The sequence below is a fragment of the Saccharomycopsis crataegensis genome (genome assembly GCF_037102585.1).
Source record: "Saccharomycopsis crataegensis DNA, jcf7180000000084, whole genome shotgun sequence".
Classification (NCBI taxonomy): domain Eukaryota; kingdom Fungi; phylum Ascomycota; class Saccharomycetes; order Ascoideales; family Saccharomycopsidaceae; genus Saccharomycopsis; species Saccharomycopsis crataegensis.
Genome location: NW_027043829.1, coordinates 1,634,825 through 1,655,316, shown reverse-complemented (window position 1 = coordinate 1,655,316; position 20,492 = coordinate 1,634,825). Strand labels below are relative to the sequence as shown.

Sequence of the window (20,492 nt, the reverse complement as noted above, 5' to 3'; positions counted from 1 at the left end):
AAAAATAAATAAATTCACGACGTTAAATATTCACAAAGAAATGAAAAAAAATTAAAGCCAGTTCACAAGTTCCCAGGGCACCGGGGTTTAGTTTTGTGCTGTTGACTTATGAGAAAAAATCGAAATCGTCATTCTTGGAGTTTCTAGAGTTTCTATTATTATTTCTTTTCCCGCTTTTTTCGGAGCCACTATCACGGAGGTAATCGAATCCTTCTCTAGATTTTCTGTCTCTTGATTTGAATCTGTCAGATCTTTCATAATTTCCAGGTTTTTCGAATCTATCAGATCTGTTAAATTTATTTGATCTTTCAAACTTATCAGATCTATCAGATCTATTTGATCTGTCATATCTATCAGATTTATCAAATCTGTCAGATCTTTCGAACCTATTAGATCTTTCATATCTACCAGAGTTATTATCACCATAGCTTCTTGTGGAAGAGCGTGGGCTTTCATAAAGTTCCTCTTTCTCTCTGTTGTTTAATTTAACTTTTGACAAAGATTCGGGTGATAAGAATGGACGTTTAGTGGATGCGCAAAACCCTTTATAGAACTCATTGAGAGAGGCCAACAAATCAAAGTTACTCAATCTATAGACCAGAGCAACTGATTGCAAATAACCCATGTGACCTCTAAAGGTACTGAACACAGCCTTCTTATTATCAATACCTTCAGCCCTTTGAGTCTTTGGATCACCTAATCCATAGGTATGAGAAGTAGAAATCTCTTGCACGGCATTTATGGTGCTTTCTGGGTTTTCAACAACGTCATCAAAGGTCAAAGTCTTGGCAAATTTGATTTTTCTGTCCTTAAATAATCTTAAACCTTTCTCTTCAGCTTCAGTAATAAACAAAGTAGCTTCACCATGGTTACTATCACCTCTAGCGGTTCTTCCAATTCTGTGGATATAATCACTGACTTCACTTGGCAAATTAACTTGGAAAACATTAGTCACGTTAGGGAAATCCATACCTCTCGCACCAACATTACTAGTGACCAACATGGAATGATCGTATTTTTTGAAATCTCGAACCACAGCTTCACGAGCAGCTTGGGACTTACTACCATGTAACATAAGCAATCTAAGACGCTTGGAAGCTTTATCTCTACTATTGCGACAGAAACGAACGTCGTGGCAATGTGCGAGATAATGTTCAAGTAATTGACCAAAGAATTCAACGGATTTGATGGTTGGCAAGAAGATAATTGGCTTAAATGGTGTGTTTTTTTCTCTAGACTCCATATAGAGGGTAGCGATATTGTGAACGGCGGCAACAAAACATTTGAACATATCATCGGAAACCACAAGAGATTGGGAAATCTTTTCATGGGTTTCAGGTTCATTTGGATCAACAGTATTGACATAAACGAAATCATTACCAAGAACCTGTTTGGCAAAACCTAAGACATTTTTATCAATGGTGGCAGAGAATAAAATAGTTCTGAAACCTTCACCGGTAGCCAAATCTTTCAAAGTAGAATCCATTTGTAACAAGTTTTCCTTGAAGCCATCATCCAATAATCTATCGGCTTCATCTAAAACTTTAAATCTAAGATTGCCAAACTTTTCAGCAACAAGAGGTTCATTGAGGATGTCAATTAATCTACCTGGAGTACCCACGACAATGGATGGACAGTTTTTACCTTGGAAGGCACGAAGTTGGAGATCTCTTCTTTCGGCACCGACCACAGTTTGAATTTCACTCACAATAGATCTTTTGTATTTTGTAGGATTATCGGCAAGCAAAACCTTTCTTAATTCGGCAGAAATTTGATGGGCCAAATCTCTGGTTGGGGCAATAATGAGTGCTCTAACTTCAGTATTGAATTTAGGAGTATTGTCGGAGAAAATTGCATCATGAAGCAAAGGAATACCAAAGGCCAAAGTTTTACCAGTACCAGTTTTTGCTCTGGCAACCATCCCACGATTTGTTTCTAAAATTGGTTTGATAGATTTCTCTTGCACTGGGGTCATCTTTGAGAACTTCAAACGCTCAATAGCATCAATAAGATCATCATGAACAACCCCGGAAAGTTGCTTGAATGATTTTAAATCGATATTACCGGTAATCTCTTCAGGTTTGGCTTTAGCAGCCATAGGTGATTTCAGAACATCGCTGATTTCCTTCAATTCTTCATATGCGATGGAGCTGGTTGAAAAATATGATCTTCTTGTCCTCAACAAAGAAGTAAGCTGTGCAGAAGAGCTGACATATGGGCTTCTAGCCAAAGAATAATGGCGGAATACCTTAAACATTTAAAGTATTTACTTGGGTATAAGTTATTCCTAGAAGAATAGTGAAAAGTTTTCCTTATATTATTTGCTTTAAAATAATTTTTCACATAATTTTTCTTTTTTTTTTTTTTAGGGGTGTGACCACGAGATGGGAGCATGATATCACATAAATATACATACAAAGTGTACGAAACGCTAAATTCAACCTTAAGGTTAAAAAATAGCCGCCATCTCCAAAAACAGGCCCTCTTCAGTAACGAAGCAGTGAAATAGCAGTATGACGGGGGTAATAGCGAAGTTTGATAGCGACAACTTTGCTCTCAATCAATGGTTGAATTCAATAAACTGTGAGCAGTACGCTTCGTTGTTCACTGAGAACGGGATAGTCGATTATGATCTAATCACCCAGTTAGATTACGGGTCATTAAAGGAGCTAGGAGTACTTAAAATTGGCGATTTGGTTAGGCTTGAAAGATCATTGAACTCAATGAAGGTCAGCGAGTTGTTACAGAGAAATTCTTCGAAGACATCAAAAGGTCTTGCAACCCAGTTTATAGATGATATCGTTAAATATCAGATCAAAAGCTTCTCCGAGATCGGTGTTAATAATGATAATAATGGGAATAGCTCAAATAATCACAACGTTGAAAACGATGGCTATTTTAGTGAAAGCGATAATGATGGTAGTATTTATGATGAGCCTGCTACCAACAAGCGTTTGTTGAAGGAAGATGATAGTGACTTAAAAAAATCGCTTAACCATAGTAACAACTCGACTTCGACAATCAATTCAACGGAATCCAATGAGAGCAGCATCAGCTCACATACCAGTATTCATAGCAAAGATAATACCCCTAATGCCGCCATCGCAGCTTTGGCCCACGTAACGGAAATGGATAAACATATTGCAGTATTTATCTTGCAAAATGGTAATATTAAGAAGATAAACACTTCTGGATGTTATAATGCCGAAGCAATAAAGCGGAAATTGCTTAAAAAGTTGAGCTGGAAGCCTAATCTGTATGAGAACTACAACACATATTTCATTGACTCAAATAATAGTATCCATTTGATGTTCGATGTGGAATTGGTGTCGTTGGTGAGGTCATCTGATAGGGTGGAAAGAAACAGAATTATATTTTGCAAAAGTAATGAAGATCCAAGCAAAGAGGCGCTTGCCACGTCTAGGAAAATTTCGTTCAAATATGAAGCAAACGGACCGAACAAAAGAAAGGGTAAAAGCCAGAGCAGTGATGACGAAGCTATGGATAGTGTCAATGATCTACTTTCCAGTAATAAAACAAAATATATCAATGTTAACACCACAAGCAGTGCAAACTTGAGAAGGGACTCGAGGAAAAAGGTTAGTTCCAATAAAAGCCCATCATATGCTCGAGCGAGAAATAAGGATATGGAGCCATTATATGAGCAGCGGCCTCCTAGTGAATTAATTTCTTCTAATTTGGCCGAATATTTCCCAGAAACTCCTTCTAAAGATCTTCATCAAACAATTAAAAACTCTGTTAGATACTCTGTGCGAATGTCCAGAGCTTTTTCTAGACTATCGATGATGTCAACCAATTCTAGTGTTACAAGAAATAGCATCATGACTCTTCAAAATAGTCCTAGAACGATCGGTGATGTGTGGATGAGCAATGCAAGTGAGTTGGATGAGGCGGTACTAGGAGATGATACACAGTTCATGGATATTATGGGTGCTTACAAAAGACCAAAGTCAAGATTTGTCCCCAGTGGTGCCCCACCGTTGCCCGAGATAGATATACATGGGGATAAAGAAGGCGGGAAACCCAAGGAAACGTCCAAGGCTGAAAAACAAAAGAGACCAACCACGCCGAAGAGTAGAATTGCCAAAAATAGATTATCAGTGGCTATCAACTCGGGAAATGAGACGGATTCGCGAATTGAATTATTGGATCTTAGTAATACTGACAGTGAGAGTGAATCAGGATACGAATTTGATGACCAAGATCCGGAAACCGTAATGAAAGATTTAGAGCTGCAATCTAGTATTGATACCAATACTGGACCTCAGCACTGGTTAAAAGGTAAGAGAATTGGATCAGGTAGTTTTGGTGTGGTGTACCTTGGGTTGAATTCTTTTACGGGTGAGTTGATGGCGGTCAAACAGGTGGAAATTCCAAAAGTTGACCAGTTGGCGGTTAGTACTGCAGGTAGTGATGGTGCTACGATATCTTCCAATGATGACGCCACGACTCTTAAAGGAATCAACACATTGGGAAGCAATGAAACCGTCACTAAACAGAGGAAAGCTGGTAAAGGTGTGGTGGGTGAAAGACAAGACAATGGTGATGACAAATCGAAGGATCATAAGCAAAGTATGATTGATGCATTACAGCGAGAAATGGCTCTTTTAAAAGAACTTAAACATGAAAAAATTGTTAGATATTTAGGATCGTCTTCCGACGACACTTATTTGAACATTTTTTTGGAATATGTTCCGGGTGGGTCCATTACGTCTATGATAAATAATTATGGGCCATTCAAGGAACCGTTGATTAGAAATTTCACTAGACAGATTCTTATTGGTTTGAAATACTTGCATTCGAAAAATATTATCCATAGAGACATTAAGGGGGGTAATATTTTGATCGACAATAATGGTGGAGCCAAGATTTCTGATTTCGGGATTTCCAAAAAAATTGAAACGTCGATGCAGCCCAAGAGAGCGTCTTTACAAGGTTCAGTTTATTGGATGGCCCCGGAGGTGGTTAGACAAGTCACCAATAGTGAGAAATCAGATATATGGTCTGTGGGGTGTTTGATCATTGAAATGTTTACAGGTAAGCATCCATTTCCAGAATTTAGTCAAATGCAAGCGATCTTCAGAATTGGTACCCATTCAAGCCCGGAAATTCCTGATAAATGTACTGAAGAATGCAAAGATTTCTTGAAGAAGACGTTTATTATTGAGTACGAAAAGAGACCAAGTGCCAAAGAATTATTGAGCCACGCGTTCTTGAATAGCCTTATTATGGCTGAGCGATGATTATAATTTTTTCTTTCTCTTCTCCTATGTATTTTAATTATTGATTGAATGATGACTATTGTAGTCGATGATTGATTGCCTCGTCTAAGGATGTTAGAGACCCTGTGGTGCACTTAGCAAAACGATAGGGGAAAAAAAAAGACCGCAAAGTCAGGAAAAACAGGTCCAAAATCTAATTGGAAGGTTGTACAATCGATAATAACATATACAATATTAAACAAGTAGATAAACATATAAAGAACAAACAAAAAAATGTCTATAGCTTTACGTGAGGGGTTTGCTAACCTCCCATTGAAAGACAATCTCGAGGACTTGTTGGTAAGATTTGTCATTAATTGTCCCAGCGAGGATCTCTCATCGATCGAAAGAGTTTTCTTTCAAATTGAAGAAGCACAGTGGTTTTACTCTGATTTCATAAGAACCCTTAACCATTCTCTACCTCCGCTCAAAATGAAGGGATTTTCGAAACAGATCATTGACATTTGTCCTGCGATTTGGAAATGGGGCGATCCATCTGATGCGTTGGCGAGGTTTGGCAAATACAAATCGACGATCCCCGTCAGAGGGGTGGCATTGTTCAACGAGAGTCTTTCTAAGATGTTATTGGTTCAAGGGACTGAGTCGAGCTCGTGGAGTTTCCCAAGGGGGAAGATTAACAAGGAGGAAGATGATGGGGTTTGCGCATTGCGAGAGTGTAAAGAGGAAACCGGGTTTGATGCTGGGAAATTGCTCGACGAACACGAGTACGTTGAACGAACCATTAGAGGGAAGAATTACAAGATTTTTTTGGTAAAGAACGTTCCAGAGGATTTTGAGTTCAGACCGTTGGTAAGGAACGAAATTAATGAGATCAAATGGAAGAACTGGAAGAAGGTGATGAAGGAGTGTAGAAACGGGTCGAATGCGTATTATTTGGTGAATTCGATGTGCAAGCCAATTGATCGGTGGGTGAACAAGCAGAAGGGTATTAATGATGAAGAAACATTGAAGAAGTACGCGGAGTCCCAATTGAAGAGCTTATTGGGTATTGGTGAGTCCATAAAGCATTTCAGCGATGCTAAGCGACAAATCGATGCCGGTAGGGAGATTCTTGACTTATTACATAAACAGTCAACGAATGATCAAGAGAATGGCACAACAAACAATGGCTTGCCGGAAATATTCCAGAAATTGCTCAGTCCAGTTGATCAACCGCAGCAGCAGCAGCAACAACAACAACAACAAGAGTTCTTCAATCCTGGTATGGCCCAGGTCCCCAACTTGCCGCATTCAATGCAACAACAAACGAATTTTCCATTACAATGTTTTGTTCCATTTTACGGGATCCCGGTGTTTCCAACATTTCCTCAACAGAATTTGATGCATCATCCTGTTCCACAATCTTTCCCATCACAGCCACCGATTCCACCAGCACTGGTTCCAAATCCAAATACTTTTTCAAAACCGGTATTCAACAATACTGAAAACAATCCGTTATTTACATTGTTACAAAGAAAAGCATCATCTAATCAAGAAACTGCGAAGAATTCGCAAGGCAGGGAATTATTGGGGATTTTGAACAAGGAAGCTGATTCTACTGATGAGAAAAATTCCAAAGAACTATTAGTTCTTTTGAATAAAAAAGAAAAAACTAACGAGCCCGTGCCGTTAAAGGGCCCAGAAATCTCTAATAAGGACAACAGTATTTTCTCCAAATTATATGGTCAGGGTACCGAAGTTGAAGATCACAAACAGAATAATGTTTTGTTATCGCTCCTTAAGAAGCCTGCCTCAGCCCCTGCAACCGAACCGGTAGAAAGTAGCAATGAATTATTGTCGATTCTCAAAAAACAGTCTTCCGTGGAATCCAATGCCAGCAATGGAGAAGACCTGGGTAATGGCAATCAACTTTTATCAATGTTACAAGGGCCTCCAAAAGATACTTCTTCTACTGGATCAAATGAACTCTTGGGCCTTCTCAAAGGTAAACCAAGCCATGCTCAAAATGACGGCAGTAATGAATTGATGTCTATTCTCCACCAACAAAGGCCTGCTACGCCAGCATCTGGAAATAATGAATTATTATCAATTCTTAGGCAACAACCACAACCTGGGATCCCGATATCCAAGCCAGAACTGTTGGAACTGATTGAAAGATCTGCACCTACATTAACCAGCAACGCTGGCGGTAATGAATTATTGTCAATTTTGAATGGTGGTGGGATGAATTCACAACAAAATGGCGGATCAGATGAGTTATTATCAATATTACAGAAACCTAAAGAAAAACCTAAGAACGATTTGCTTTCAATTCTTCATGGAGGGTTATAATGATGATATTGTGAATTTAAATTTTTTTTTTTTTTCTTTTTTTTTAATAGTAAATGTAAAAACAGGAGAATTTTTATATTTAGGAGAATGATTGTTGAAATATGCGGTGATCAAAAATTACATGTAAGTTGGAACAGGGTCTTACAACAAAAACGCGCATTGATTCGGCAAAGGTGGAGGGAAGAAAGCCCCTATTATGATACAAACCCTGATTGCCAGGTCAATAATCCCAAATTCCAGCACTGTTGCCGTCTGTGATTGCTTGTGAGAGAGATTGGCGGCGATTTGGTGGGGCTGCAGCGGATTCACTACCAAAGTGTGGTAGCACCCAAGCCCAACATTCCCGCTGAAATAAATACGATATATATATATATATATATACAGTCGTCTGTTGTAATTTGTTTATCTCAATACTTCTCCTTTCTAAAAGAGCGGAAAATAAGATAATAAATATTTATATTCCACCAAATTCATTCGTTTGATCAAAAAAGGCTGCATACATATATCATCACCGTTTCTTCAACACCCGTATAAAATCAGCAAATTCATCACTAACAAATAAATAAATAAGTTATATTCAAATATTTTGTCATCAGAGAATAGCAAGAATGGTTCCGTCAATTATCCTCATTCTTGCCTCATTCTTAGCCAGTGCAAAGGCTATCACCCACGTCATTGTACAAACAGACGTGGTATCTCAGGCAGTCGACGTCCAGGCCACAGTGTACGACGGAGGATCTTCAATTTATACTTCTGGGACCGCCACCAAGTTGGGGAAAGAAGTAGAAATCACCTCTTATAGAAGTACTTATGTCACTTCTGCCGCCACAGCTACCACCACCACCGTGGCCCCAACAACCGTCGCACAAGTAAAGGCTGCCACCACCTCTTCGGCCACCGCTGTTGCTGCTACCACTTCTTCCACTAGTACTGTTGCCGCTGCTTCTACTTCTGCCGCTGCCGCGTCTTCTACACTCAACTCTTTCCAGAGTGTGATGCTCAGCGAACATAATGTCAAAAGAGCCCTCCATCAAGGAGTGGGATCATTGACCTGGAGTTCGACCCTTGAAGCGTACGCCCAAGCATACGCCGACAAATACTCGTGTCCTTCCAATGGGGCTTTGACCCACTCTGGAGGGGATTATGGGGAAAATTTGGCTAGTGGGTACTCCAACAAAGGCACTGTGGATGCGTGGTACGACGAAATCAAGCAATACAATTACAATAGCCCTGGGTTCAGCGAGTCCACTGGGCATTTCACCCAGTTGATTTGGAAGGCCAGTACTCAATTGGGATGTGCCTACAAGAATTGTGATAACGAATGGGGTACCTATGTGGTATGTGAGTATTACCCAATGGGTAATATCGTGGTCACTGGTGATACATCTTACTGGTCACAAAACGTTCCACCATTGAAGTGATTTTTTTTTGACTGCTCCCTCATCATACACCTTGTACCATTTTCTGAAATATTTATTGCTTTCATTTCTTGTTTCTTTTTTAGACTTTCTACCAGCTCATTGTCCTTTCTCTCTCTCTCTCTCTCTCTCTCTCTCTTTATCTGCCCCTCTCTATTCTCTTCAGTTCTAGCACTCTGCGCCGGTTTCGTGGACCCGCATTGTTATTGTATTATAGCTTGTTATTTCATTTCATCGCCTTTTAACTAATTTCTGATAAATATAATCTCTGTTGCTCAGAAAAAAAACCAGCCCTCCACCAATGTAATAATGTGTGGTTAGTCTAGCGGTACTTTTCTCCTTAGCCATGGTACTAATGGCGTTGCTGGAAAAAGTCCCTCTCATACTGAAAATGCAGAAATACCTATAATGTTAGATACCAAATACACGAAATTAGAGGATCCATATGGCACAAGTTTCATCATAATTTAGCCTTGGACTACTAGAAGGTTGTGTTTGTTTCAGCCTCCTTCAAAGAAATACTTGCCAATTTGAAAAGCTTTTCGTATTGATTCATACCATTGATCAATCATTAAAAATAATTAATCATTCTTCCTTGGATTTTATTGCACTTCTTGTCTTTGGTAAAAAAAAACAAACAAACAAAAAATAGCAAAAACAACACATGTTTTGTTGTGTTTTTACAGTACAAGGAGTAGATATGTAATATAAAAAGCCAGCTATTCAAACTGAAAAATACATATAATCGTTAAATGAAAAAAAGAGCAAACACTACTTAAAAAAAGAGTTCCTGTTGCAATTTCAAGCTTATAGAATTTCTCAAGTCTTCACCAGCAATACTCTTTGTCAAATTAGATAAATTGGCTAGCTCATTCCCAATTTCTGTAAACTTATTCTGATTATTGGTCGACGACTGTTGCCTCTCATGATGTGCACCAGAACTGGATTTCCTAGACACCGCTTGAAGCGTTTCATAGTACCCACCAATATTTTTGCCACGACGATACCGTGAATCAAATTCTGTTGATTTTTTTTCATCATCTATTTCTGAAGCTACCGAGGATTTGGCTTCTATTTCCGATGTCGCGCTACTACTACCACTGTTGATCTTGCTAGCGTGGCTGCTCGATTTAGGATTCGTAATGACCCCGGAAGACGAAGAAAATGTTGAAATATTGTCGATGGATGTGTCAGAGTCCACCGAATTGTAGTTTTCTTCCATATCTTCATCATCGACCTCCTTCATATTTATATCCACGAGAGGAACAACTTCATTTAGTGGCTTTAAAGTACTAAGCGATTCTGTCATCCGAGAATTCATAAAACCACTAAGTTCATCACCGTCATCATCTTCTTCATAATCTTCATCTTCATCATAAACCTCCTCATCATAATAATCTTCCGAGATTTCATCATCTTTTTTTTTTTTGCCAAGCTGGTGATGTTGATGTAGTTTCATGATTTCAATATTCGACGCCACTTCGTAGTTTGGTAATTTTAACCCCGGAAACTCTGGTTTTTTGGCAACCACTTTTTTTTTAAGATTTATTTTGTTATCAGATTTTTTGGAGAGTTTGGCGCTAATTTTGGGGTAATTTTTGTCGAATTTGTTGATGGCGGAAATTAATCGAGTATCAATGATGGTGTCCAATTTATTTAACAAATTCAAATCCTCGTCATCATCATCGTCAATTAAGTCCGTTAGCCCAGAAATCCAATAATTATCCAATAATAACTTCAATACCGATTCATCAGATTTTGATTTGAACACTTTTACGTCAAGCGAATAATATTCCGAACAGTGAGCACCAAAGTCCTTCAATTTGACATCTGGAATTACTGTTCCATTAGAGCCATCCATTTCCACGGTAGTGGTGTTCGCCGGACTCAGAACATCAGCATCCTCTGGATAGGTTCTGAACGCCCCGATTTCCACTTTACCATCGAGCTTGGTCTTTTTTGGATCGATAACGATGGCCAAATATGGGTCTTGAAATTTCTGATTCAAACTTTCAGTGGCAACGTCTATCCCACTTAACCAGCACCCATAACCAGGATGAGAGTGATACCAACCAATGATATTTTCGTTTCTGTACCCCGATTTCTTTAAATGGTCCAAATAACTAACCATATACTCGTATGATTCTGCCTGGGCATTGACCCTAGTTTCTGTGCCGACAACCGGCAACGAGTAAGTGTCCATCACGACCATTCCTTTGTTGATAATTTTGCCAATCAACATCCCCATGACTTCGATATCCCCACCAGAATCCGCGTGGATTGTCATTTTCATAAGGGCCAATGATGAGATGTAGACAGTCTGGAAATATGTCGGGTTGATCTTCCACGGTTTTGAGTGTTTGAGAGATTGCGGGGTGAAATTGTCATATTTGTAGAAGTTTTGGGTGTCCAAGATATCAGTATCTTCAGAGTTTTGTTTTCTGGTTAACAATTCGTTCAAATCGACGGTGGTGGTGCTAAGGAAGCTGGAACCTTCAGCAGAATGGGGGTGGCCGCACGAATGACCATCCAAAGTTGCTGCCAATTGGTACGCTAACGACGAGTAGACACTAGGATGCGATGTATTGGTCATTTTTAATGGTATTTAATACTGAACCAAAAGATGAATGATACTAATGGTAATACTAATGGTGATAATGATGATGATGATGGCGATGACAGGAATATTTAACAAAAGAACAGGGTAACCGGACAGTATCAATATACTGAAAAAATTCATCCATCGATTGTTTCTTTCTTACTACAATTTGTAATCAACAAAAGTCCATAAACTAATCACCATGTTGAATTCAAAGTTTATGGGTGTCTCTGCAAAGAGATTGGCCACCAGAGGATTCGCCTCGGTGTCATCGTCGTTGCCAAAGACCCAAATCTCCAAGCTATCCAATGGGTTAACGGTGGTATCTGAAAACATCCCTTTCACCTCGACCGCCACCGTCGGGGTGTGGATTGATTCTGGGTCCAGGGCAGAAACTACAAAGAACAATGGGACAGCCCATTTCTTGGAGCATTTGTCGTTCAAAGGAACAAAGAATAGAACACAAACCGGGTTGGAATTAGAAATCGAAAACATTGGGTCACATTTGAACGCTTACACTTCGAGAGAGACAACGGTATATTACGCAAAGACATTGCAGAAGAATATTCCGAACTCCATAGAAATCTTATCCGACATCTTGACCCATTCGGTGCTTGATCCTCGAGCAATTGAAAGAGAACGGGACGTGATTATCAGAGAAAGTGAAGAGGTGGACAAGATGTACGACGAAGTGGTGTTTGACCATTTGCATTCAGTGGCGTTCAAAGATCAACCTTTGGGGATGACGATCTTGGGACCAAGAGAAAATATCTTGTCGATCCAAAGAAACGACTTGGTCGATTATATCAATGAGAATTATAAAGGGGATCGGATGGCGTTGATTGGTACTGGGGCGGTTGATCATGCTAAGTTGTGTGAGTTTGCCGAAAACAGCTTTGGCCACTTATCCAAGACCAAAAGTAGAGAGAATATGTTTGGCGAAACTCCTCATTACGATTTGCCGGTTTTCAAATCGAGTGAAATGAAGGTGGAAGATGCGTCGGTCCCTCAAACCCACATTGCGATTTCTGTCGAAGGGGTGTCGTGGTCATCGCCAGAATATTTCACTTCTTTGGTGGTACAAGCAATGATTGGTACCTGGGATCGTTCGATGGGGAATGGTCTTAATAATCCATCAAAGTTGGTGAATACTGTTGCTTACGCCGGAGTTAACAACACCCCGATTGCCAACTCATTTATGTCGTTTTCCACTTCTTATTCCGACACTGGGTTATGGGGGATTTATTTGACCACTGACAGCAGTAACAATGAGAAATTGATTCAAGGGATTTTGGATGAGTGGAAACGGTTGAAGAAAGGAGAATTTGCAGTGGAAGAATTGGAAAAGGCAAAGAACCAATTGAAGGCATCGTTATTATTATCATTGGATGGGACTACTGCGGTGGCCGAAGATATTGGGAGACAGATTGTATCTACCGGGAAGAGATTGACTCCAGAAGAAGTGTTTGATGCGGTGAACCGAGTGAATAAGGATGATATTGTGAATTGGTGTAACTATAGATTGGGGGCCGGCAAGATTTCGTTAGCGGCGTTGGGAGCGGTTTCAGACATTCCAAGTTATCAACAAATCAGTCAGCAAATGGTTTGATTTGGTGTGAATTTTCAGTATTTGTAAATATGTATTGTTTTTTTTTTTTTTATTCTTTCTTTCTTTCTGCCGGGTGTTACTTACAATATATGCTAGAATATATTTATTATTTGATATGATTGTATATTTTTGATATGATTATGATTTAAGAGTTATGGATAGATAGATGATCAGATAAGTTTTATTATTTGGATTCTACCAATTTTCTCAACCCACGCTCGACCTTCTCGCCGGCTGCTAGCCAGTTGATGCTGTAGACCCAATTGACACCCTTGATGATTTCGCTATTCCAGATATCGGCGAACGATTCTCTGATATTGGATCTGTCATTGTAGTTGATGGAATTGGTGCCAGGCACGTAAGTGGTGTCTCTATTGTGTCTGTTTTCGATGATGTCTTTTGAGGTGATCAACGATTGCGAGACAATGTCTCTGTTCTTTCTGAATTCCAACGCCGTGAGGTAAGTTAACGAGGAGGTGAGCAACACCCCGCCTAGGAACCCGTGTATTCTGCCACTCATATTTAATGTGCTACTGATACTGATACTGTGATAGCGATGGCAGTGATCGAAGGGTGACAATTGCAACTGTGAATATTTTTTGTGGATGATCACCAGTGCCACGAGCCCTGGGACACGCAGCGACCGCCGCCCAAAAGAAGAAAAAAAAAAAAAATTTCGTTGATCATATTGGCTGCTGGGAGACTGGCACCGTTATCATTATTATCTTATTATTATCACTATTATCACTATTATCATTATCATTATATCTCTATTATGGTCCTTCATAGACATCTCAGCAGAACAGCATCTCACAGAAGATCGCTTTTGAAAAACTTGGCTTCCGATTTATTGGAAAAAGAATCAATAACCACAACATGGGCCAAGGCCAAAGAAGCCCAATCATTCACTGAAAGAATAATATCGTACACCAAGATGGAGAACCAGGAAAAGGCAAGATCGTTGGCCCAAGGGAAATTGTTCAGACAAGGCACCACTTTGCCAAAATTGTTCGAAGAATTAGGCCCACGTTACAAGACCAGAAACGGTGGGTACACCAGAGTGTTGAAGTTAGAACCAAGATTCGGGGATAAGGCTCCTCAAGCAATTGTCGAATTGGTCGATGGCGAAAGAGAAATCAAATTCTGGCTCTGTGCAAGAATCGTTGCCAGATTGGAGAGACAAGGATTGGAAATTGACGAAACCACCCAAAGAAACGTTGATAAGTTGGTGAGATTTAGAGAAAACGGAGAACAAGAGTTTAGAGAATTAGTGGAAAAGGCCAAGGAATTGTTCTACTCCACCGAAGAAAGTATTGCCTTGAGACCAGTCAATGACATTAAATTGAACACCACCAGAAAGAATATTGTCATGATGCAGCGTCCAGTGAAAAGCGATCCTACCGTCAAATCAGAATAGATGGAGATTGGTCTTGTATAAATGAGTATTATTATAATGTATATATGAATATATAAAGTATTGTTGTTATTTGTTTGTATGTGTTTGTAGGCAGAAATAATCAAATCGTCCCACCGCCGCTTACATAATCTGAGGAGGACCGAATAGGGCAAAAAAAACCCAACCAAATTTTATCCCCCCCCAATTAGCCATCTGTATATCTTTCTCTCTTTCTTCATCATTCACCCTATTGTTATCCTCTATTAAAATGGGTTCTGCTGCCTCCAAATCATCGTCTGCAAGAAACCTAGCGAAAACCGCATCGACAACCAATCACTTAAAACGCTCCAAAATCGATCCCCTTGGCCAAGTCCACAAACCACCACAGAATGCCCCACCAACAACTAACCTCCACAGAAGAGCTAACGATTCTATCAGACCCCCAACTAACAATAACAACGGCCCATCGAACCACAGAGAAGCCCCTGATACTTCCACCAAGGACGGCATGGACCCCGACTACAACGCCAAAGCAATGTCATTAGGCACGGTCAAACTCACCGAGGAAAAGATCAAACTTGACAAGAATAACCTTGCAATCCGGACATTGAACATCAGAAAACAATTGCACAAGATTGGCCAAGATAGCAAGCTCCAAACCGAAAATAAAACTTTGCTAGATCCACGAACCATCTCGGCGATCCTAGGCGATTTGGATACCGGAGCCACCAGGGAGAAGGTGACCAAGACATATCGATTACACCCTGATTTCTTAGACCAGCTACGGGTAGGAGTGATCAGATTGGCCAAGACCAGAAGTTCTGGTCCAAGAACCATTAATGACTACGATTTCCAGCAGAATAATAAACATGGTCGACGCAAAGAGCCAAACCAACTTCAAAAACAGTTGGACCAGTTATTGTCTTAAGGCATTCGATGTATGTAAATAGTGTATAATTTAATCATTTGTGTTATATAAATTTTATGTTATGCTGTAGTTATTTTAGATACTTCATAAATACATATTATATATTATATAGTTAATTTAGTGGTACTGCTTGGTAGTTGACATCTGATATTTTTTCTTGGATAAAAAAATCTTCTTCTTTCATCAAGATATCCACTATTTTGATATCCACTAATATATCGCAACAATGAAGCAAAACCCTTTTTTACAAAAAAAAGCAGCAATTCTTGAGTCAATCAAGGAGAACTCTCCTGATTCGCCCGATGCTTCGCCCAAAGGAACCATCGATATCCTTTGTATGCCGATCATCAACCTCATCAACTCCAGTCCCAACATGGTCACCACCTCCACTTGCTCAGGAAGGGTCAGTGTGTTCCTAGAAGGTTCCAAAATCGTTTCTGAATCATCGAATGTCAAAGCTGGAGGAAAAGGCGAAGGAGGGAAATGGTTATTTGTCACCCATGACGTTAATGAACTAGACGGATGGGACGATGAATTTTTACAAAACGACGTTCACCAACTACGAGATCCCGAAGCAGTGACTAATGCTGGAAATGATATTGCTACAAGATACTTGCTTTTTAAGTTTGAACCGTTGATCTTACACGTTTTATGTGCCGATTACCCAACGGCATGTGAGTTGTATTCGACCGCCATGGGATGTGGGTTTAGAGAATCGGGGATTGGGAAAAACAATAATGTTGCTATCAGAGTATCGATCAGATTAGATGTACCTATTGGGTACCTCGATGAAAAAACCGGGGAGATCAATGTATTTGTTGAGCAATATGTTTTAAAAGTGTTAACCCAGATGTCTCGAGACAAATTCCATCAAAACACAAAGAAGTTACAAGAATTACACGAAAGTATTGAAAAGATGATGTCAATGATGCTGCTGAAACCTGATAAGAAACAAGAAACCAAGGAAGAACGAAGACACAGAAAGATTCAAGAAGGGATGGCGAGACGAGATGCGGTGCTCCAGCAGAAAGCGTTAGCCAGGAAGAAGAAGTTGGAGGAGGAGGAAAAAGCGAAAGCAGGACAATTATCTGAGGTTATATAGATATAATATACAGAGAACTAGAAGATGAAAGATACAATTAGAGATCAACAATATTTTTTGGAGTTTATGGAGAAATATGGAGGGTGCAACACCCGACATTCTGCGATGTTTTTTTTTTCTAAATTAATAAATAAACATAACTGAATATTTATGTTACTATTATCATACGAAGATACCATCAAATTACTATGCCTGGGTATGTCTGCTATTTATAATATTTCATTTATTCTCATTTGACTAACTAGAAACCCAGCGAAGTGGTAACGATCCAAGCAGGACAATGTGGTAACCAGATTGGCCAGGAGTTCTGGAACCAACTCTGTCGTGAACATGGCATCAACACCATCGATGGCACATTACGAGACATCAATAAGTATCCTGGACTATTTGACACACATGATAATAAACCTCGCAGCTCACGAGATGACTACCCAAACGTGTTTTTCAACCAAGATGATGATAATCGGTTCACCCCGCGAGGGATCTTGTTTGATCTTGAACCCAGGGTGGTTTCCAATATCTCTAATCGATTCCCGCATTTATTCAACCCTCGAAATATTTATACCAGTGCCAGTGGTAGTGGGGCCGGTAATAACTGGTCGCAAGGGTACGATTATGGGACTTCCCATATCGATGAATTGATCGATATCATTGATCGGGAAGTCGACAGTTGTGATAACTTGGAAGGTTTCCAATTGATCCACTCGGTGGCTGGCGGTACTGGGTCAGGTCTAGGTTCTTTTTTATTAGAACAATTAGCCGATCGGTACGCTAAGAAATTGGTACAGACTTACTCGGTGTTTCCTGCCAATGATCAAACTTCTGATGTGGTGGTCCAACCGTATAATACCATCCTTACTTTGAAAAGATTGATCGAATTTGCCGATTCGTGTGTGGTATTCGATAATGCCGCGTTGAATTCTCTCGCGTTGGCTAATTTACGTACCTCCAATATTTCTTTTGAACAAACTAATCAATTGGTATCGACGGTGATGGCAGGAATGACCAATCCTCTCCGATTCCCCACGGCAATGTACAATTCCATGAGCAGCATCTTATCATCATTGATTCCCACCCCGACTTTACATTTCCTTACACCATCGTTTTATCCATTCACTTCGGAATTTGTCAATGATGCCAAAGACGTACGAAGATCCACAGGGTACGATGTATTATTGGAATTGTTGAATAAGAATTTGCGGATGGTAAAATCCGACAACAAGGGTGGTAATGATAGCTACATTTCGATTTTGAATCTTCTTCAAGGGAAAGTCGACGAAAATGATATCGTCAAAGGGTTACTGCGGTTTCAACAACGGATAACTTTTGTCCCGTGGACCAATTCGAGCGTTAATTTGATCTACGGTAAGAAATCCAGGTTTTTGGAGTATCAAATGACTTCTGAACTGCAATTTATCAAAACCAAACACAAGAAATTAGTCAGTGGCCTAATGTTGGCGAATTCTTCGTCGATCGTCTCATTATTCAAGCGAAATTGCTCGCAATACGACAAATTGATCAAAAGAAACGCCTTTTTAGATGGGTACAAACGAGGAGCGTTGTTCAGTGACAATTTACAAGAATTCCATGATTCTCGGCAAATTGTTCAAGGAACTATTGATGAGTACCTTTTGTCGGCGACAAATGAATACTTAAATGATGACGATGGCGATGATGATGACGATGACGATGTGGAGATAGATGGTTGAATGGTATGGTGATCATTCAATATTTTTGCATTTGTATATTATTTGTTTTATATTTTCTTTATTTTCCCCTTTCTATTCCAATTCTATGAGTTTACAAATTCTCAGTAATAGTAAAAAATAAAAAAAAACTATAATTTCCTATTGAAAAAGAAAAACACTATGCTTTTAAATATCTTTTGTGACTATCTAGTAGTCACTATAAATAAAAGAAAGTGAAAAAAAAAAATCCAAGGCATTATAGAAAAAAAAAAATTAAGATAAAATAAAATAATAAAATAATGAAATAATAAAATAACAAACGAAAAAAAAAAAAAAAAAATCTTTTGTGATTTAAAAGTTAATCAATCCATCTTTAAAACACATTTTCTCACAAATCATAACCTGAAGAGCTTCCCAAGTATTCAAAAGTTGGGTCAACAACATTGGAATTCAAATCCTTAGAAGTCAATTTCAATTGTTCATTGGTCCACACTGGTTCGACAACTTCCCCGGTACCAACACCGGCTAAGCCACCCATGATTTCGTAATCTCTGACTCTTGGCAAATTCAAATCAGTAAAGATCTCATCGACTGAGGCAAGCAAGAAATCACTCAAATCGTTAGTGTGACCTGGGGTTGGGGTGACTCTCAATCTTTCAGTACCTTTAGCAACGGTTGGGAAATTGATAGCTTGGACATAAATACGATACTTGTCCATCAACAAGTCGGAGGCTTTCTTTGCATTGAAAGCATCACCAATCAAGATTGGCACAATGTGTGATGGGTTTGGAATCACTGGCACCCCGATTCTTGCAAAATTGGACTTAAGGTATCTAGCGTGGTTTTGTTGCAAGATACGGTCTTCCAAAGTATGTCTTTGGTATCTAACGGCAGCAATGGCCCCGGCCATCACGGATGGAGGCAAAGAAGTGGTGAAAATGAATCCTGGAGCATAAGATCTGACCCAATCAACGAGGTTAGCACTGGCAGCAACATACCCACCAACAGTACCAAAAGTCTTACCCAAAGTCCCGGTGATCATGTCAACTTTGTCAGAAACGGTCTTGAATTCTGGAGATCTGATCCCGGTGGCCAAGTGAGCGTCGAAATCCAAATGTTCGGCAACCCCAGCACCATGAGGACCGTACATCCCCACAGAATGAACTTCGTCCAAAAAGGTAATGGCCCCATATTTCTTGGCCAAATCACAAATCTCGTCAATTGGAGAAACCGATCCACACATGGAGTAAACCGATTCAAAGGCAATCAATTTAGGAGTAGACTTAGGGTACATTGCCAACTTACTTTCCAAATCACTCAAATCATTATGTTTGAAAATATGCTTTTTGGACCCAGAGTGCTTAATCCCGGTGATCATCGACGCGTGGTTCAATTCGTCACTAAAGATCACCAAATCTTTGATTTTTTGACCTAACAAGGATAACACCGAGTCGTTAGCGACAAAGCAAGAGCTGAAAACCAAAGCAGCTTCCTTCTTGTGCAAAGCTGCCAATTCGGCTTCGAGAGCCATGGAATGCTTGTTATGACCAGCAATGTTTCTGGTACCCCCGGCCCCAGAACCGTATTTTTCCAAAGAGGCTTGCATGGCCTTTAACACTTCTTGGTTTCTTCCCATTCCCAAGTAATCGTTGGAGCACCACACCGTGACCTTGTCGGATTCCAAGTCTCTATGAGCTTTTGGAAACTCTTTGGCCAAACGGTTGATGTTGTTGAAATAACGGTAGGACTTGTCCTGACGCTTCTTCATCAACTCATCTTCGAACATCCCTTCGTAGTCATAAGCAGTTTCGTTAGAAACTCCGGCAGCTACAAATGGTTGAGGAGCAACAGCAGCAGCAGCGGCGGCGGCGTTAGCAGAGGATGATGGGGCAGCAGCGGCAGCAGCGGTCAAAGGTTTAGAAGCAGTGGAATAGTTCTTTGATTCTTTAGCCTTCATGACTGCAGGACCCATAACTGGGCAAGCGATGGCCTTGTCGGCCAATGAAAAGTTCTTCATTGTGTTCATCGATGCTTGACGAACAAATGGGCAGCATCCCATTGATTGACGAACAACAGCTTCCATTATCTTTTTTTTGTTTTGTTTTGTTTTCTTGGGATTTCTTTTAGAATATTTATAAGAAGAGAGTAGACACTAAATCAACAACTGTAGATGTTCTT

General features: G+C 39.8%; 12 protein-coding genes across 12 annotated transcripts; 8 read left to right on the top strand and 4 right to left on the bottom strand. All coding sequences in view use genetic code 12, as the record gives it.

Annotated features, from left to right (window-relative positions):
* Positions 1-106: 106 nt before the first annotated feature.
* Positions 107-2,257, bottom strand: DASC09_037390 (ATP-dependent RNA helicase; the record flags this gene model as incomplete). The annotated part of the gene is made up of 1 exon (XM_064997338.1): positions 107-2,257. One exon carries the CDS (start codon positions 2,255-2,257, stop codon positions 107-109), a length of 2,151 nt encoding a protein of 716 aa, XP_064853410.1.
* Positions 2,258-2,513: 256 nt separating this feature from the next.
* Positions 2,514-5,264, top strand: DASC09_037380 (mitogen-activated protein kinase kinase kinase; the record flags this gene model as incomplete). Its single annotated transcript, XM_064997337.1, has 1 exon — positions 2,514-5,264. The coding sequence occupies one exon, from the start codon at positions 2,514-2,516 to the stop codon at positions 5,262-5,264; it is 2,751 nt and encodes a 916-aa protein (XP_064853409.1).
* Positions 5,265-5,516: 252 nt separating this feature from the next.
* DASC09_037370 (decapping enzyme complex catalytic subunit) lies at positions 5,517-7,574 on the top strand (the record flags this gene model as incomplete). The annotated part of the gene is made up of 1 exon (XM_064997336.1): positions 5,517-7,574. One exon carries the CDS (start codon positions 5,517-5,519, stop codon positions 7,572-7,574), a length of 2,058 nt encoding a protein of 685 aa, XP_064853408.1.
* A 608-nt stretch (positions 7,575-8,182) lies between these two features.
* DASC09_037360 (CAP domain-containing protein) lies at positions 8,183-8,995 on the top strand (the record flags this gene model as incomplete). The annotated part of the gene is made up of 1 exon (XM_064997335.1): positions 8,183-8,995. The coding sequence occupies one exon, from the start codon at positions 8,183-8,185 to the stop codon at positions 8,993-8,995; it is 813 nt and encodes a 270-aa protein (XP_064853407.1).
* Positions 8,996-9,767: 772 nt separating this feature from the next.
* On the bottom strand, positions 9,768-11,585 carry DASC09_037350 (COP9 signalosome catalytic subunit RRI1; the record flags this gene model as incomplete). The annotated part of the gene is made up of 1 exon (XM_064997334.1): positions 9,768-11,585. One exon carries the CDS (start codon positions 11,583-11,585, stop codon positions 9,768-9,770), a length of 1,818 nt encoding a protein of 605 aa, XP_064853406.1.
* Positions 11,586-11,793: 208 nt separating this feature from the next.
* On the top strand, positions 11,794-13,200 carry MAS1 (mitochondrial processing peptidase; the record flags this gene model as incomplete). The annotated part of the gene is made up of 1 exon (XM_064997333.1): positions 11,794-13,200. One exon carries the CDS (start codon positions 11,794-11,796, stop codon positions 13,198-13,200), a length of 1,407 nt encoding a protein of 468 aa, XP_064853405.1.
* Positions 13,201-13,384: 184 nt separating this feature from the next.
* Positions 13,385-13,720, bottom strand: DASC09_037330 (MICOS complex subunit Mic12 family protein; the record flags this gene model as incomplete). The annotated part of the gene is made up of 1 exon (XM_064997332.1): positions 13,385-13,720. One exon carries the CDS (start codon positions 13,718-13,720, stop codon positions 13,385-13,387), a length of 336 nt encoding a protein of 111 aa, XP_064853404.1.
* A 255-nt stretch (positions 13,721-13,975) lies between these two features.
* Positions 13,976-14,617, top strand: MRPL8 (mitochondrial 54S ribosomal protein bL17m MRPL8; the record flags this gene model as incomplete). Its single annotated transcript, XM_064997331.1, has 1 exon — positions 13,976-14,617. The coding sequence occupies one exon, from the start codon at positions 13,976-13,978 to the stop codon at positions 14,615-14,617; it is 642 nt and encodes a 213-aa protein (XP_064853403.1).
* Positions 14,618-14,864: 247 nt separating this feature from the next.
* Positions 14,865-15,524, top strand: DASC09_037310 (uncharacterized protein; the record flags this gene model as incomplete). Its single annotated transcript, XM_064997330.1, has 1 exon — positions 14,865-15,524. One exon carries the CDS (start codon positions 14,865-14,867, stop codon positions 15,522-15,524), a length of 660 nt encoding a protein of 219 aa, XP_064853402.1.
* Positions 15,525-15,750: 226 nt separating this feature from the next.
* TYW3 (tRNA methyltransferase TYW3) lies at positions 15,751-16,626 on the top strand (the record flags this gene model as incomplete). Its single annotated transcript, XM_064997329.1, has 1 exon — positions 15,751-16,626. The coding sequence occupies one exon, from the start codon at positions 15,751-15,753 to the stop codon at positions 16,624-16,626; it is 876 nt and encodes a 291-aa protein (XP_064853401.1).
* A 188-nt stretch (positions 16,627-16,814) lies between these two features.
* TUB4 (gamma-tubulin) lies at positions 16,815-18,335 on the top strand (the record flags this gene model as incomplete). The annotated part of the gene is made up of 2 exons (XM_064997328.1): positions 16,815-16,822; positions 16,880-18,335. 2 exons carry the CDS (start codon positions 16,815-16,817, stop codon positions 18,333-18,335), a joined length of 1,464 nt encoding a protein of 487 aa, XP_064853400.1.
* Positions 18,336-18,702: 367 nt separating this feature from the next.
* Positions 18,703-20,397, bottom strand: HEM1 (5-aminolevulinate synthase; the record flags this gene model as incomplete). The annotated part of the gene is made up of 1 exon (XM_064997327.1): positions 18,703-20,397. One exon carries the CDS (start codon positions 20,395-20,397, stop codon positions 18,703-18,705), a length of 1,695 nt encoding a protein of 564 aa, XP_064853399.1.
* Positions 20,398-20,492: the final 95 nt, after the last annotated feature.